This window comes from Amphiura filiformis, chromosome 11, assembly GCF_039555335.1.
Source record: "Amphiura filiformis chromosome 11, Afil_fr2py, whole genome shotgun sequence".
Classification (NCBI taxonomy): Eukaryota; Metazoa; Echinodermata; class Ophiuroidea; order Amphilepidida; family Amphiuridae; genus Amphiura; species Amphiura filiformis.
In genome coordinates, this window is record NC_092638.1 from 43,185,974 (window position 1) to 43,202,989 (window position 17,016).

At 37.7% G+C, this 17,016-nt stretch overlaps 1 protein-coding gene across 1 annotated transcript; it reads right to left on the minus strand.

The window, feature by feature from the left end:
- Positions 1-850: 850 nt before the first annotated feature.
- On the minus strand, positions 851-16,474 carry LOC140164874 (splicing factor ESS-2 homolog). The gene is given in 9 exon segments (XM_072188252.1): positions 851-2,166; positions 2,168-2,264; positions 4,734-4,849; positions 8,427-8,779; positions 9,246-9,521; positions 10,684-10,866; positions 11,563-11,734; positions 12,556-12,695; positions 16,323-16,474. Coding segments are annotated over 8 exon segments (1,590 nt in total). The 5' UTR covers positions 12,679-12,695; positions 16,323-16,474; the 3' UTR covers positions 851-1,896.
- Positions 16,475-17,016: the final 542 nt, after the last annotated feature.

Here is a 17,016-nt window from a genome sequence, read left to right on the forward strand (position 1 = left end):
GGCCGCCTACCTTGCCACAGGGGTCTAGCTTGGTCGGCCAAGCTTTCTATGGCCATATGACTGTTAGCATGATCATGCAATCGCATCATGTGGGATACCTGCCCGTGCATATGCTTTGTGAATTGCATGATGTTATTTGATGTTTGGTACGGTTAGGGTTAATTATGCGACATATTCATCTGAGTGATCAATACAACTTCTAGACATTTATTCTCAATCCTTTTCAACACCATTCTTACAATGCTCCTGACTGGTTCAATAAATCATAAAAGTCTTCTTGTAACCGCTTTGATAAGGCCAAAAAAAATATTGTTGTGTTGCCCTCAAGTGGAAAAATGGGAAATTTGGGACGGTCGGATTATTTTTTAAATATTTTTTTAAACCTTCAGTTTTTAAAAATCCCCTCAAATATTAAATAACGCTTGTTCAATTAGGGACATTTGTCAATTTTGACTTCTGGATACCTGTTAGACAACAATTAAAGACTAGTCTTACTATTTAAAATATTAATTTTAAGTGAAAAACATTGAGTTTTTGAACAAATCTGTAAAAATCATCATTCAAAAAAAAAAAAAAAAATTGCGACCCTGATTTTTCAGGATTTAGGGTAGGACGGTTGAGGGCAACACAACAATTTTTTTTTTGGCCTAATAAACACAGCCATTCTTTGATTAGATACAATCAGCATCCATTGAATCCTTCCGTTGTCAGATAACTGATGCACAAATGAATATATATATTCTATGAAAATTCAACAACATTTTACTCCAGTTAGACTATCTTTTGAATAAAGTGCTCAATCCCAAAAGGGAGAGCGTATAAAAATTCAAAGAACAGACCTTCCATGAATATATGTGACCCCTCGGCACAACTGAGCCCGGATGTCGCCAGTGCCACTATTGAGATATGCTCCATCGAACTTAATAATAAACAATAGAAAACAAAGGATTTATTGACTGTTTTATTGATTTTTCACTACGTAAATGTCAAGTACTATAGACATGATATACATCATTTTAAAGCTAATTTCAAGCAGAATATTTTGGTTGAATATCTCAAAAATGATGATTGGCGACTTCAGGGCTCATTTGTGGCGAGGGGTCACATATATGAAAGTCAACTCATTACAATCAAAGTTGAATTTTAAATTGTCATATTTAAGAGAAATCATAAAATATATACTGGCACTGGGTGTACACAATGTAGGCCATATTCTGAGTCCAGATGAGAACTTGATAACATTGTTATCATAAAACCATGACCTATTTCCTCTGAGGTATTCATCAGGCCATCGGGCCTTAAAACGAGGTCTAGTTTTATATTCTGATCCTGACACAGCAGATCATTACAAAGGAAAGTATTGGAGTGCTGAGCTTCATTTTAGATGTGTGGAGCCAGGGATCACACCTGCACACTGGTGCAAATACATGTAGCCATATGATGTTGTCACAATTAGAATAATTCATGTATAGTTATATGTTATGTTGTATAAACACAGCTTTGAAGACCCACAAATGGTTATCCACATGTAAACAACATAATTATAGATGAGTTGGCTTCTGATGTCAATGCCTGGCAGCATGCGCACCCATCATAACAATGTCCATTGTTTTTTGCCTGTCAGTATGCGTGCGCACCATACTTTGTTCAGGGATCGTGTTTTTAAAACTCCCACCAAATCACAATAAGGCTATTGAACAGTGTAGTGGTTGCATGGGGTTCACTCAAACATATCGATATACCAGTCCCTTGCTTTGTTGATAAACATTGAGGTCACCTCATCTATACAGCAAGCACTGGTTCATAATAGCTGTATGTCAAATTCAATGCAAGTATGTGTGGACGATAGTCTGGCCAGCCCAAAACGAGCATTGAATCAAACTTACTTTGCAAACATCAGAAGAAATCTGTAGCTTTTGCTCTTGAATTCCTCTTTGGTAAATTCAGCAGGTTATCTGTTATTGTGGAACTATCGGATGAACTACTAAAATCACTTGTAGTCTTACTAGGTGTTTTGTTAGGTGTTTTGCTAGTTCTTCCTGGAGTTCTGCCAGGGGTACGTCCAGGAGTGTGTCCTGGGGTTAGTCTTGGTGTCTTGTCCCCTGGCACGCCTCTATGTGAGGGAGAGGGTGTGTAACTGGCTCGTAAGGCTTTGTCCGTACCTCCACGACTTAATTTTTTTGCTAACTAGTTTTTGAGCTGCTGGTGATAGTGTTCGTAATCTCTCTACTGATCCTAGTGTACTGTACCTCTTGGGTGACGGGCTGTAAATACACAAAATAATTGATCATGATTATACTACACATGTTTTCTTACTTATTGACAAAAATAAATTTTTGGATGGTTTTTGGTTGATATTGTTTATTATATCACTCATACATAAATTCTAGACAGTTCATTGGTTGATTGCCATTTATTATTTTTAACATCAGCTTCTCCCTGTGGTAGTTTTTGCAATCACAGTGTTGCGCCATGATACGAATCCGCCAGATAATGCACTGATTCTTAGACTTGCCAATTTAGTTATGGGGTGAACCCCAAAGTGTGAAACGCATCACGGCAAAACATAACTTCTTGATTTGTTCATTTCAGTGATCTAGAGAAATCCCAGATCTGATATCAGTACAGAACATTGAATTAATGTTTACATTCACAGAATACAATCATGCTGTGTTCAATTCCAAGAAATACAAGATGATCTATCCTTATCATGCCACCACACCATACACTTCCTTCCACCCTCCTGATGAGCATCCTCCAAAACCCAGTATCTGTATTTGACCCAATTAAAGCCCCATATCCTATTAAGAGCCCACCCCTTATGGGCTTCTATATACATATCAAGTGCACCCATTTGAGTTCAACTGTATCCTAAAAATCTATCAAAATCTTCCTAAAATTGCCAAAAATTTTTCAATTCTTCAGATTATGTCCTGTGCGTTGAGCATATAAACGGAAAGACGATAAACAATCACAGATTGGCTGATCAACAGTCACAACTCATAACCCATTGGTCATCAGAACATAGAAGGGATTGATGGTCACCAGCGCATACCCAGAACTCTACAGAATTGGACCATTTATTGTACATTCTGCAATTACACAGATAAAAAAAAAAAAAAATGGTTTGTCTTAAAGCTCACGAGTTGTTTGAAAACAAATGCGAAATGCGATTTTTTTTTTTTTTTTTTTTTTTTTATCCCCGACTTTTTTCATGGTATTTGAAGAAAAAAATCTGATTTTCGCCTAATTTTTCTGGAAAAAGTAAAAAAAAAAAATTTTAATAAAAAAAATCCGCATTTCTTTTTGTCCAAATCTCACGATTTTACAAATGCGCCCGCGAGGGCATGAGACTAAGGTGCGATGAAAAAGGAGGAAAAACACCAAAAATGCACAGGGCAAACTTAAAATGAGGAATTCCTCTAAACGGAGGAAGAATATCATGCCTGTTATAAGCATTCCCACCTTCAAATGACTTCCTTAAGGCGATATAATACCCCGATTTTCATCAGTACCCCTCTTCTTTTTTTTCTTGCAAATTTATTAAGTACATTATATGTTTATCACCTCATGTCCTGAACTTATAAAATATATCTACATATAAAGTGAATTTCAACAATTTTAGTAAGTCATTTTAGCCCTATATATTTTTTGTTTACTGTAACCTAGTAACTCAGATCTGTGTTTCATAACAAACCATAATTTATTCTTTTGAAAATGTTCAAGTAGGGTACATGAATAGAATACATTAAATCCTTTGTTATACTCTCTATAGAAAATCTATAGTGGTGCATGCAAAATACCTACCATGATATAACACTGAATAAATTAAATAAACACTTATACAATGGATGCATAGTCATTAGTTGTTAGGAGAAGAAAAGGCTATTAGGTCACCGTATGTCAGGTTATAGGTCAATTGGTTCAGGTCAAATTTAAGCATCAATTTTGAATACACATGTGAGAGTCTGTGATATCATATGAGGCATAATTTTGATATTCTGTCTTTAACTGGATATATATCGAGAAGTGCATGGTGGATATACTAATATACCTTGGGATGTAAATGGTGAGTACAATTTAGAATGCCTAGTTGAGACGGATTTCACAAATAAATATAAAATAGTTACCAAAATCACAAAACTTAAGCTTACGGAAAACTAACCAATATGGTTGTATAGGTGACAAGAAATACAATATTTATCATCATTGCTGTAGTATGGTTGTTGTAACCTGTTACCTATGGCTTAATTAAGTTTCAGTGCAATAATGTCGCAAGTTAAAAATGCAAAATATAGCTCAACATTGAAAATAGAAGCATTTTAACCAGTTCCTTTTTTGATAGTTGTGGAGCACCAAGTTCATGAAGTCATAAAAGAAATCAGGAACCACTTATTCCCATTTTACATATCAACTTTATTTCCCTAATATGTTAGCAACACATATCCAAAATTTTAACGAAATCCGTTGATAGTAAGCTTTCCAAAATGAAGTGAATTTAAATCATCAGTGATGTACCTCCTTTTGGCTTCTATCTGTAAAAGCATGTAAGCTACATTGATACCGATACCACCAATAAAACGAGAAGATTTGCCCCTTCATTTTGCATACCACTTTGTCCAATTTTTTGTTGTAAGTTCTTCACAAAATGCAAAAAAATGCAAAAAAAAATCAATGGGTGTAGTACCCCCTTAAGCCTCTAGGGCACTAATTAGGTTGACTACAGTACTCACCTTACAAGACTCTCTGCAACTCGCTTGAGTGCTTCCTGTTTCTTGGCTCTGTGTTTTTTGGTGACTTCCTCAACCAGAGAGTGTCCTAGTCTCTCTCGTCTTGGCACATTAGGAATCTGGTGATGATGAAATTGATGGAACATTATACAACCAGGTCATGGGTTTACATTATTATTAGTTCTGTGCTGGGAATGTGTGTGATTGCCAACTGATTGCAATTAGAGATTAATGAAAAGAATCGGCAGAAGGTCCATACAATTGTGTGTAGCTCCAAGTGCCCGTACAGACAAACTCACCCAACATTGATATCAAAATGGATCAATTGAGCCCATACTTATTGGTCCAGATATGAATTTTAACAACTCATAGCAAGACCAATAAATATTGGGTCAGTGGTTCTTACGATAGCTCTTGATATTTTGAGAAAATATCTCAAAAATGTTGAAGCCTATGGCTAGCATGCAGACTGCAGAGCATTAAGGATGGTCTTATTCTGGAATTATGGAAACATTTGGGCCTCATGACTGCAAAATTGTTGGTCTATACAAAAGTATACATTTATTTAGAATGTATATAAAATTATACATATTTAGAATGAGACATTTTCACCAAAATGGTTTAAAAAAATGCTAACTTTTGATTTAAAATTCATAAAAAACATGATTTTTGCCCAAATGTCAAATATTTTGGGTGAAGTTGATCAAAATTCAAAAACAGTTTTAAAAATGGGTTCTAGATAGTTTTATTATTTTTTTTTAAATTGATTTTTTTTTTTAATCAAGAATTGTTTTGTTAGGCTTGGTGAAATTTCTCCAAAACAGCATTTTTGCCCAAATTCGACCTCACAAATGGATTCATCAAGTCTTATCCATTCTAAATATGTATACTTTTATGTAGACCAACAATTTTGCAGTTATGAGGCATAATTCCAGGATTAAGACCACCCTTAAGATATTTTGAATATTAGTAGCAATTAATCTCATAATTTAATTTAGTATATTATATATTCCAAGTAAAACAGCAATGTTGTTTGAAGGAGACCTATTGATTCTCCTAGAAATAGTGCACTCATTGCAAACTATTAACTTTGATCAAGACAAAAGGTACTATGGTAAGGTATTCTGAATACTAGTAGCCCCCCGGACCGGACCAGTAGTGATCAATCTCATTTAATATAATGTATTCCAAGTAATTGTGCAGTTATGAGGCTCAAAAGCTTCCATAATTCCAGGATTAAGACCACCCTTAAGATATTTTGCTATAATCAAACGAGGAAGAAATTGACACTTCAAAAGATCTCTCCTGAGAAGGCTATTAGACATCAAATGGCCAAAGAAAATCTCAAATCAAGAACTTTACGAGAAAACCAAGGAAACAAATCCTTTGGTTAGGACATTTAGGCATTTATGATGATGTTGGTATGAAAAAAGTTACACTTTGCAAACTGAGAGGAAAGTTACCAATTTTAATTTAAATGAACAGAACTTTTATTCTATGTATCAGATTGACATGAAGTAAACATATTAAAAAAGCTGACTCTATAAGAATATAGAATATGTTACCATCAAATGTGAAGCTCCGTTCAATTGTGTGCAGCTCCAAGTGTCAGACAAACTCACCCAACATTGGATTGACTAAGCCCATACTTATTGGGCGAGCTATAAGTTTTAAAATATTGGACAAGACGTAGTTGAGTAGAGTATTTTAAAACTTATAGCGAGACCAATAAATATTGGGCTTGGGCGTAAAGTATCCAATTTTATCATTATGTTTTGGATCCAATATTTTCACACACTGAACATTTTGGATTCAGATTTCAGGATTCTTGAATATAATCAACACTTGGATTCATTAAAACATAATGACTTTAATGTGACCCTTTGCCTTTGTAAGGTTGTGCTCAGTATTATCACTTCCAGGGTGCGTTACAAAAAATCTGATTTCCGATTATTTTTTCTTAATTTTCTGATTCAGCAAATCAGTGATAGTGTTTTTACCTGAAAATGTTTAAACTAATCATTTCATGTTTCATCAGGAAAAATCCACAAAAGAAGGTTAACATTGCAATATTTCTTATTCTTAGTCCACTGCACAGAATTAGAGAAGGAGAACCGGGGCTTAACCGCCATCTTGATACAGGCATGGAGCAAAAATTGTGTGTATTCGGTTTCCCTCGGAATGCGCTTGAGGCATTCGTTGTCATGCAAGTACGACATGGATGACGGGCACATTTGAGACACACACTTAATGCGACCTGCACACAAGTACCAAGACACTTCAGATGAGATGTTGGTCTCCGCGCACCGTTGGCAAGGACCCGAATACCCCCAGTTTTTCCCCATAACTGACAGCGCAATTGTATGTGGCGGTATATGAAGTCCCGGTTCTCCTTCTCTAATTCTGTGGTCCACTTAACTGTCTTAAAAACATCAGTATCATAATTGTAGTTCTGATATGTGCTGTGATCCCCAACGCACAACATGGCCATCAATGATGCATATCATGTCTTGTTGTACAAGCAAATGGTCAACCAGTCAAATACGATTGAGAACAACGCTTGACCCGACACATGCCAAATAACTAATTATGATACAGGGTTTAAGGTGGTATTACACACCTAAATTTGTGACTATTTTTGCATTTTTCTCGAAAAATAATACCACACTGGTAACAAAAGTTATGTATATTATAGGGGCAAGGAATCCAGTTACTACACTGGAATTTCAGTGACTCAAGACAAGCAGTACATTATTTATGATAAGAAAAGAGGTACCGCTAGAATGTACCTCATTTCTTAACATACATAATGAACCGCTTATCTTGAATCACTGAAATTTCAGTGAAGTAATTGGATTTGTTTTCCTTATAATATACAAAATTTCTGTTACCAGTGTGTAGTTATTTTTTGAGAAAAATGCAAAATTAGTTACAAAATTTATCAGGGGTGTAGTACCATCTTAAGACAACAACAAATCACATATTTTGCATACACTGTAGGAAACTGTACCTCTTGTGCTTATGGCACATTTGATTGTACATTTACAATGCCATATCAATCCACAGTATATCATTCAGCTCACCTATTTGTGATCAATACCACAAGTCCTTGCATACTTACTTCGAAGGCCGGACCAGGTCCATAGTGTCTCATATGCGTGTCAGACCCATCAAGTCTCTTTTTGAAACCTATACCACAAGTCCTTGCATACTTACTTTGAAGGCTGGTCCAGGTCCAGAGTGTCTTATAGGCATATCAGACACATCAAGTCTCTATTTGAAACCTATACCACAAGTTCTTGCATACTTACTTTGAAGGCTGGTCCAGGTCCAGAGTGTCTCATAGGCATGTCAGACCCATCATATCTCTATTTGAGACTGATACCAAAAGTTCTTGCATACTTACTTTGAAGGCTGGTCCCGGTCCAGAGTGTCTCATAGGTGTGTCAGACCCATCATATCTCTATTTGAGACTGATACCACAAGTCCTTGCATACTTACTTTGAAAGCGGTCCAGGTCCAGAGTGTCTTATAGGCGTGTCAGACCCATCATATCTTTATTTGAGACTGATACCACAAGTCCTTGCATACTTACTTTGAAGGCTGGTCCAGGTCCAGAGTGTCTCATAGTCTACATGTTAGACCCATCATATCTCTATTTGAGACTATTGATAACACAAGTCCTTGCATACTTACTTTGAAGGCTGGTCCCGGTCCAGAGTGTCTCATAGGTGTGTCAGATCCATCAAGTCTAAAAGGAGTTCCTTCTATTTCACCCCAAGTCATCAGAGGGGACTCATTTACACCAGGCGCAGGTGATGGAGTCCCCACAAACCCATAGCCATTAACCTGCGGTGATTCTGGCGGTAAGATCTCTTTCCCATCAGCTCCAATCTTGCCTTGTTTCTTGTAAGCTTGGTTTGCAGCCGCCTGTGCCATGCTAGTCTTCTCCTGCATGTTGCCAAATGGATCTGATGTCAACCTTGTGTTACTGTGAACTATTACACGTGGCTTTTGTTTCAATTTTTCCTCAGCGGTTTCTTCGACACCTGCGAGAAGAGTTTGCAGGATAAAATATTAAGATCAGTTGTGCTGAAGTGAAAACTAAAAGGAAATATCCAGCTTTGTCATTTACAGCTCCATGAAGTACTTAACGTTTGATCCCTTTGGCCTTATTGTCTATCAGGCATTCATACACATTCAAAAGCCTGTACAAGTCCGAATGGTCAGCGTTTGGAATCCTTTCAGAACCAGTTTTCACTTAATAATTGAATCAATGGTCATGCTAGCCCATAGGATTGGAGTATGAGAGATGCTTTTTGGTATATTTTCTGACCAGATTGTTACATTTAACTGATATTACATAATGAATACGGTGCCCTGCATTTACCAAGGTCCATGCCTGTGGGGGCCACATCAGACTTCTTGTCAATTTCTTTAATTGCTTCATCTACAAAGAAACTTTGTGCATAAAAGGTCACCAAACTGAAAGTTTGCATGTTATTGATCTCTTACCTTCAGGGACATACATGAGTGAATTCTTGACCTGATAATCCCACGTTGTCACCGATGACCCTGGGGCAGCTTCAATAGCCAGTCTTTCTTCAGGTCCTTTGAGTCGCAGCATCTCTTCTTGTTGTTGATGGTGGTCTTGCTCAGCTTCATACAACCAAGCATGTTTGTGACGATGTTTTTCTTCGGCCACTGCCATGATGTCACCAAAGGATGCGTTGTCCTCACTGGTATGCTTGCTTAGGTATCGGTCTAACGTCAGGGAACTATCACTCTTTTCTGAAATTAGTCATAATTGAAAGTGTAGAATTGGTCACACCATGAACTCCAGCAAATACCCTTCTATCTACTTTTCCTTCTCTTTCTCTACTGTCTCTTTCAAAGTCTCTCAAAATCTGTCCCTTCCATCTCTCTCTGTCACTGTCTCTTTCAAAGTCTCTCAAAATCTGTGTTTTGCCTGTCTCTGTAGTATGACCAGCAAATAATAGATAGGACTCATAACACCATAGATTGATATAAAATGGAGTAAACACAGCTAGTCACAGCACCTACAGGATCTACACCTTTCATACTGCGTGACTGATGCGCCCTTTTGCAAATTCACACAGGTGTAAGTTAGAACTTTATTGATGCATGCAGTAACAAAATTTGAGCTGATCATAGTATATATATAACGATCTCTCTCTCTCTTTTTCCCCTCCTCTCCCTCCCCTCCATCTTTTCCTTACTCCGTCTCCCTCACCCTCTTGCCTCTCCCTCTATCAAGTTCTTTATCTCTCTACTCACCCAAAATCTGTGTTTTGCCTTGATCTCTCTCACGAGTCACGACCTCTCATTTTGCCCTCTACTTGCCAACCTTCTCTTCTACTTTCCATCAACCTCCCTCTTGCTTTCAAAAACTGTTTGTTTGTTTGCCTGCCTGTCTTTCTCCTTTTTGCAATGGGCACATTTTTCAAAAGGGACAATGTTCCCAGATGTCAACCGACCAAATCTGCCTCTCTGATGTTCCCTCTCCCATCCTTCACTCCACCTCTCTGCCCCATGTTATACCAGGCCTTGCCGTCTAGATTTTAAAGGCGAGTGGTCAATCACTCACTAGCATGATGCTAGGTGAGTGGTCGAATCACTCTCAAGAGCTGAATCACTCTCTAGTATGTAGTGGTCATAGCCATCTCTCGGTATAAAAGGTAATTCATACCAATATGAAACACTTTCAGTTGACAGTCACCCTCTCTTTTGTTTTCAGGGATTAAGGTGAAGTTATTACGATAAATTGAATGCATTGAAAGTACTGAAATTTGAATGTAGTTCCAATTTTGGGTGATTCGCTGCGAGCGATATTTAGTGTCTATGGCAAGTTCACTAGAAATTGAGTTCGGGCGAGCTGTGACGAGGGAGAACAATGATTCAAGACAGATAGAATGCATCTAGATCAACTTACTTTGATAATTTGTTCCTTCATCCTCGTCCTCCTCATCATCATCTTTCCTCCTGCTTGGATGTGGTCTTTCTGGATTTATTGTTGATGACTCACTAGGCTGTCTTCTTCTGCCAGGAGGTGATTGCTGATGTTCAGATGATCCTACTTCAGGGGTTTCAAATGTGGCTGGGGTGGCTTTACCATCTAAGAGAAACAATAGCGCACAAAACATAAAGTAAAACTTTCCAACCAGGACCAGCTTTCCATGTTTAATATACTTTCACAATCAAAATTAAATCTGTCTAAAATAATTTTTACAAGCTCATGTGTATGATTTGACTATTCTCCTTTGTAAATGCTCTAAACAGCTCTCCTTGAAGGCCCCAGAAGAGCTATTTAATGCTCTCCTGCAAATTCCAAAAGACAGTCACTGATTACTTTCACAATCAAAATTAAATCTTTGTCTAAAATAATTTTCAAAAGCTCATGTGTATCACATGAACAATTGAACATAGTGCCAGAAACAAGACATGAACATTCATCTCTTTGAACAAGTTCATTTGGAATGTTGGATTGAACTGTAAACATGGTTCGTTTTGAACAATTCCAGTTCAGATGAACATTCATATATGTACTTGACACATTACACATGCAGGCGAAAATCCAAATATCAGGGCAAATAACTTGCTGCTCTATGTTAACCAAGCCAAGAGGATAGAGTCCAGACTGTCAATAACAGCTACATGTCATAATTGAATTATTGACAAGTATGGGAACCAAAATAGTCTACCTGGCATTTATTGGCAAAATGCTTGAACTTGAATTATTATATGTTTGCATATGGATTATATGGAATGAGGTTTAACACTGTAGTGGCCATTGTTGTAAATTATCACTTACATGGAGTTGGTGTATTCCTGTTGTGTTTGGTGTCTGCTGCTGTTGCATATTTCAGTGCTAACTCCCTCATTTTTACCAAGTCATTTCTATCCATGGCTTCCATGTATTCTTTCTGTGCCCTCAACTTGGCAAGATCTGGGAAGAAATCCCTTGCTATAATCATCTCTAGATCCTAAAAAACAAACGAAAATGTGATAATAATTTGAATAAGGAAAAAATGAAGGAAGTTAGTAATTCAAATTTTAATATTAGGTTTGAGAAATATCCTCAAGTTTACTGGAATATTGAATTATTGCTTCTTGAAGGGCACTTTCATGACTACAGTGCAATATTGTGCCAAACAGCCATTTTATATTGTAAATATCCAATACACCTTTCGTTCACCTTCTTTTGCAAGTCTTTCTGATGTACGCCTATGTGTCACATATTTTTTCTGCCTAAATGAATGAACCTATTTTGGTTAAAACATTTGTAGCCGACTACTATACAAAAAGGAAGGGTAGGCCCTTTGTACTTGATTCTGTGTTTGTTTCCCACCATATATAGATAAACATTATATCCCACATTTCATTATCAGTCAAAATACGGAATTCAATTCTAAGTCTTCTATACGCCAATTTACAAAATGAAGAAAGTGACAAGCTCCAGCGGGATTAGCACATGAATTCAAATGCTACCAAAAATTTTTGAAAAATTTGAATAATGAATTCAAAAGAGAGCATCAATTTCAAATGAGGGGTGATGATTAACTCTGAATCAAGTGCAAGAATAACACTTTCTAATGCTGTAATGCAACATATTTGAGCCCCAATTCTTTGAAGTGTGATGAAATTAAGAGACACTATCCTAATCCTGTTAGGAACAGATCACCATTGAAAACAACAACTCACTATTACACCACTGGCGGACGATACAAAGATACAAGCTCCTTGTATCATAGATTCACTAGTTTGCAAGCCAGCTATTATGAGTACACATGATAGCCATACTGACCTCTGAGTAAGTCTCTTCATCTAGGATCTTCTTGGCGGGTACTTTGACCTTATCTTTCTCCTGTAAAGCTCCCGATTCCTTCACAGCAATCAAAGCCTTCTCTCCGACTTTGACAACCGCCATGGCTGGTTTTCAGTGTGCTGCAAAAAAATCTAGGTAGTTCAGTGATGATGACCTGGTGATTTGAATGCGAAACCAATCATTCAAGTACTATTCATTCAGAACCAATTTAAACTTAACATATGTGACCGTCCAGGTCGAAACGCTCGTAAAGTCGGCCCCTGGTCAAATTTGTTTTCTTCCGTGTTTAGAAAATATATATCATAAGCTTTACAATGATATATCATTTGACTTCAAACGATATCCAGAAGCGGAGTTATAACTTGTAAAACTTTGCTCCTTCAGTAAAAGGGTATATTATTTTGGCACTACATTATTTCTTTTTTTCCACATTGCTGGTATACCAGCAATGTGGAAAAAAAGAAATATCAAATGGTCATAATCAGGGTCTTAGCTAGAAATTGAGGGTTGCCCGTCATTTGAATAAAATTGCCTGTCCTAATTTGACCTTTAAAAACATTTACCAGACATCTATAGCCCATTGGGGGTTCAAAGAATTCAAATATGTGCTGATATGGCCTTGTTCTACAAACTGGATCTACTAAAAAGGTCAATTAGCTTATCAAAACATACAATTTATAATATAGCATCTGTCAAAGGCATTAATTTTGCCCGTCCCAGGAGCAAACTGGCCGTCTAAAATGACGGCCAGACGGGTGGCTAGCTAAGACCCTGGTCATAATTGGCGGTCACTTCAAATCCCCAACTGAACGAGGTTCAGGAATGTCCTCTCATTGTTAATTGTTGGTTAACCCACCACTTGAACAGGATTTAGCCGAAGCAAACAAAGACTTAAGCTTTTTACTAATGCTATACATAAGTATAAGCTTATTATCCTCTTCAACAATAGGATTAAAGATTGGTGTTTGACTGGACTAAAATGAGAAACATGTCGCACAAATATTAGGGACATATGAATACAACCTCTATTTTGCACTTTAACTCGAAATACAATTTGTCGAAATACAATTTGTCGACTTTACGAGCGGTTTGATATGGATGGTCACATATTTGAATTACCAACTTGTCAAACTGTTGGAGACCAAATAAGCACAAGCTGTACACCAAATTCTAATCTGACTTTTATTTTGAGAGTTAATACATCATAATTATGGGGATCATCATCACCACAGCTTTAAGGGAGATGGTCTAATCATGGTGGATTGTGGTGGAATGATCTTGACCCCTACTCCTTACTACATGTAATATGGTGTTTCATGCTGGTATTTCAATTCAACAGGGAGGCCTGTCACCCATGGGGGTTCGACTGACAATAATGTGCCTCCCACTCGACATAAAAGTTGGTAACTATGCGTGTTATCAAATCTTACAAAGACCCCCACAAAGACCTCCTTTGCAATGATTTTACATCAAATTTACTCCCCTTTTTCATGCAAAATCGAGGACAAAATTTGGCCAAAGAAAAAAAAACGTTTTTGTTGTTTCAGGGGGTTTTCAATTTCAATTTCAAAACACCTCTTTTCAATGACACTCAATATTGACATCTGATATGAAATACATTACCAGATTTTCCCAAAGTAGTACCCCTGTTATCCAAATTAAATACTCCCTATTTTGCTAACTTTGCGGTATTGCTATTGGTAAAAAATATACCCCTTTCCCACGATATTTGGTAACATGCATGATTACCAACTTTTGTGTTGAGTGAGTAAAGGAACAAAAGGGGTATATTAGTGAACTCACAAATAGTGCAAATATTGTGATATATTGCGTATACAAAATATAGGGTACAATTACAGAATAGGGTGCAAATTGCTAGACTCGAGTCCAGTCCTCGTTTACGAAGTTTAGGGTTAAGGGTTGGGGTAGGGCAGTCTTGTAATAAGACTAGTAGAGTTGCACCCTATTCGGCAATCGCTCCAAATATAGTTTGTGCGTAAGCCACTGTAACACAAGAGAGTAAAAAGACTGTTAAAAATGAAACAAAACACTGAAATTCATTGTCACTATGCGGGGTGTGTGTGTGTGTGTGTGATAAATTCCACAGGCTTTAGAGACCGTTCACAAACACTTGTAAAGGAAGGCTGATGCAAAAAGGGGGGCCCAGAATTTTTTTTATCCCCCTAAAGGGGGCCTTTAAAAATATCAACTTAATTTTTCTCGTAGAACATGAGTTTACACTATTTTCTATGGGGTTGACTACAAACAACTTCACTGCCATGACTGTAGGTATGAGAGGGAAACGTCAGTTAACACATTTGCTAGTCAGCCAAAATGGCCTAAACCGGCAATACAAAATTACATTGAAATTTAAAAGAACCGCTTGCTCAAGGAAACCTACAAGGCTACATAAATATGTTGTCTATACCGGTACTTCACTTGACCCAAATATATGATTTTTTTTGGTGATGAGAGACTCGCACATGGAATTTCAAAGGGATTTTGATAGCAGTTCCATTAAAAAAAGCTGCTATCATGAGACTAAGATCTAGAAACACCCCCGAAATGCTTTTTTTGGGAATTTTGCTAGCTGAATCTTTTTGAGGAAAGTCAATCTTTGACTAGATGTAACTTTGTTACGGAAAGTGCTATGACAAAAAGGTTTTCAGTGTTGGCTTTCTTTACTCAAGGGCTTTAATTTGATATATAAAATGATGCAGTTGATGGCAAATTTGAATTCACCTGGCATACCTAATGACTGCGCGTGCGGCGGTGCATGCCCACTGCCCGGACAGCAAAAGACCCCTGACTAAGTCTAAGAGTCGGCGACCTAGTGCTTGACATGCAAGAGGTCTCGGGATCAAGTCCCACAAAAGGTAAACAACTTCTGACTGAACTCAGACGCAGACAGAATAGTTCACCACGTAAACTTATGGCTCAAAATTCGGACCGCTCGCCAATAAGTTTACTGCTTTCTATGTTTTGAAATTTGTTGACGTTTTAACGATCCCCGATTCCCGGTCGCTTATTTTAGCCGTGTCACGTCACATGCATGACGCTGGTGGGTACCAACCAACCTTCAGAAAAAAAAGCCTCGATCGCCGATAACGATGTGATATGGGACTTACATAGGATTACACAGAGATATTTCTTGCCAAAATTTGACCATTTCTAGGCAAGTTGGCCCTACTTTGTCTGCGTTATATGAAAAAGGACAGTCTTAAGTAAGTATAAGTGCAACGCTTTTGATGTTTTGATGTTTTGGGAGACTGGGAGGGTTCAGAACAAAAAATGATGGAGCCTATTCTTGACTGTGTAATATTCCTTCAACCAGTCTTATACGATGGACAGATAGTATCAGTTTGTGAATGAGGACATCGTATAAGTTCCTTGTACTAGACTCAGAACTCGGGACTGGCCCGGCTCGGGCTCGGCTTCGAGTCCGAGTCCTTTCTTGTCAGAGTCTGAGCCGCGCCGAGCCGAGTCTTTTCATGTCCGAGTCCGACAAAAATTGGACTCACATAGTCTATTAAATTAACTTACTGTAAATTTACATGTCATTTTCATTACAAACAAGATTTTCACACACAAGCATGATGACAAATAAATGACAACTTCAAGTGCAGACAAGCTGCCGAATTCGGCGATGAGCAACTTATTGAATGTTCAGGAGGTTATAATCGGGTATTTACTTGCATTCTGATAAATATTTATGTACTAAAAATAACTAATGGATTTCATCTCACCTTCACGCTTCTGAATATGGATTTCTTTCACGAGATTTCCAGTAAAAAGTAGTAAACGAGACCGTGGTTTCACCTTCTTCATCAGACGTAGGAAATGCGTAAACAAAAGTAGTTTACAAACATGATAATTATTACGCATGATACCTGCATGTCGATTCACTAGAGTAAAAAGTAAAAACCAGGAAGTAAATGTACTTAGGCTAAAATACAGCCAGATGGGTTACGACAGGTTTTGATCATTTCATTTAATTCAATTATAGGGCTACATCATTTTATTCACTCAAAGAAAGCCTGGGGAGGGGGAATGAAGCGTTTCTGTCTTCTTTAAAATACTGCGCAAAAAACGTCCCATTTTGAAACGAGCAGCAATTGTGGGATGTCCGGGAATACAGGACACTTCGCCCACAATGCACGGCACCTACAGGCAATTTCGCCCACGTCATTTCGCCTACGCAATCATTCCAGAACCGTAGCGACAGAAAGATTTCTGATTTTCAATTTCCAACCTTCTCAAGTTCCCCCTGAAAACAGGAGCATCAGTGGCGTAGCGTGAGGGGTTGTGCACTTATGTGACCCCAGGGTGGTGAATTCTCAATGGTCTGCCAAAAATCGCTTGCCCCCCCTTTAGTCCCTTTGGGCCGTGCCAAAAAATCTTTGCCGCCCTTTTGACAAGTAAAAACCCTTTGCTCCCCCC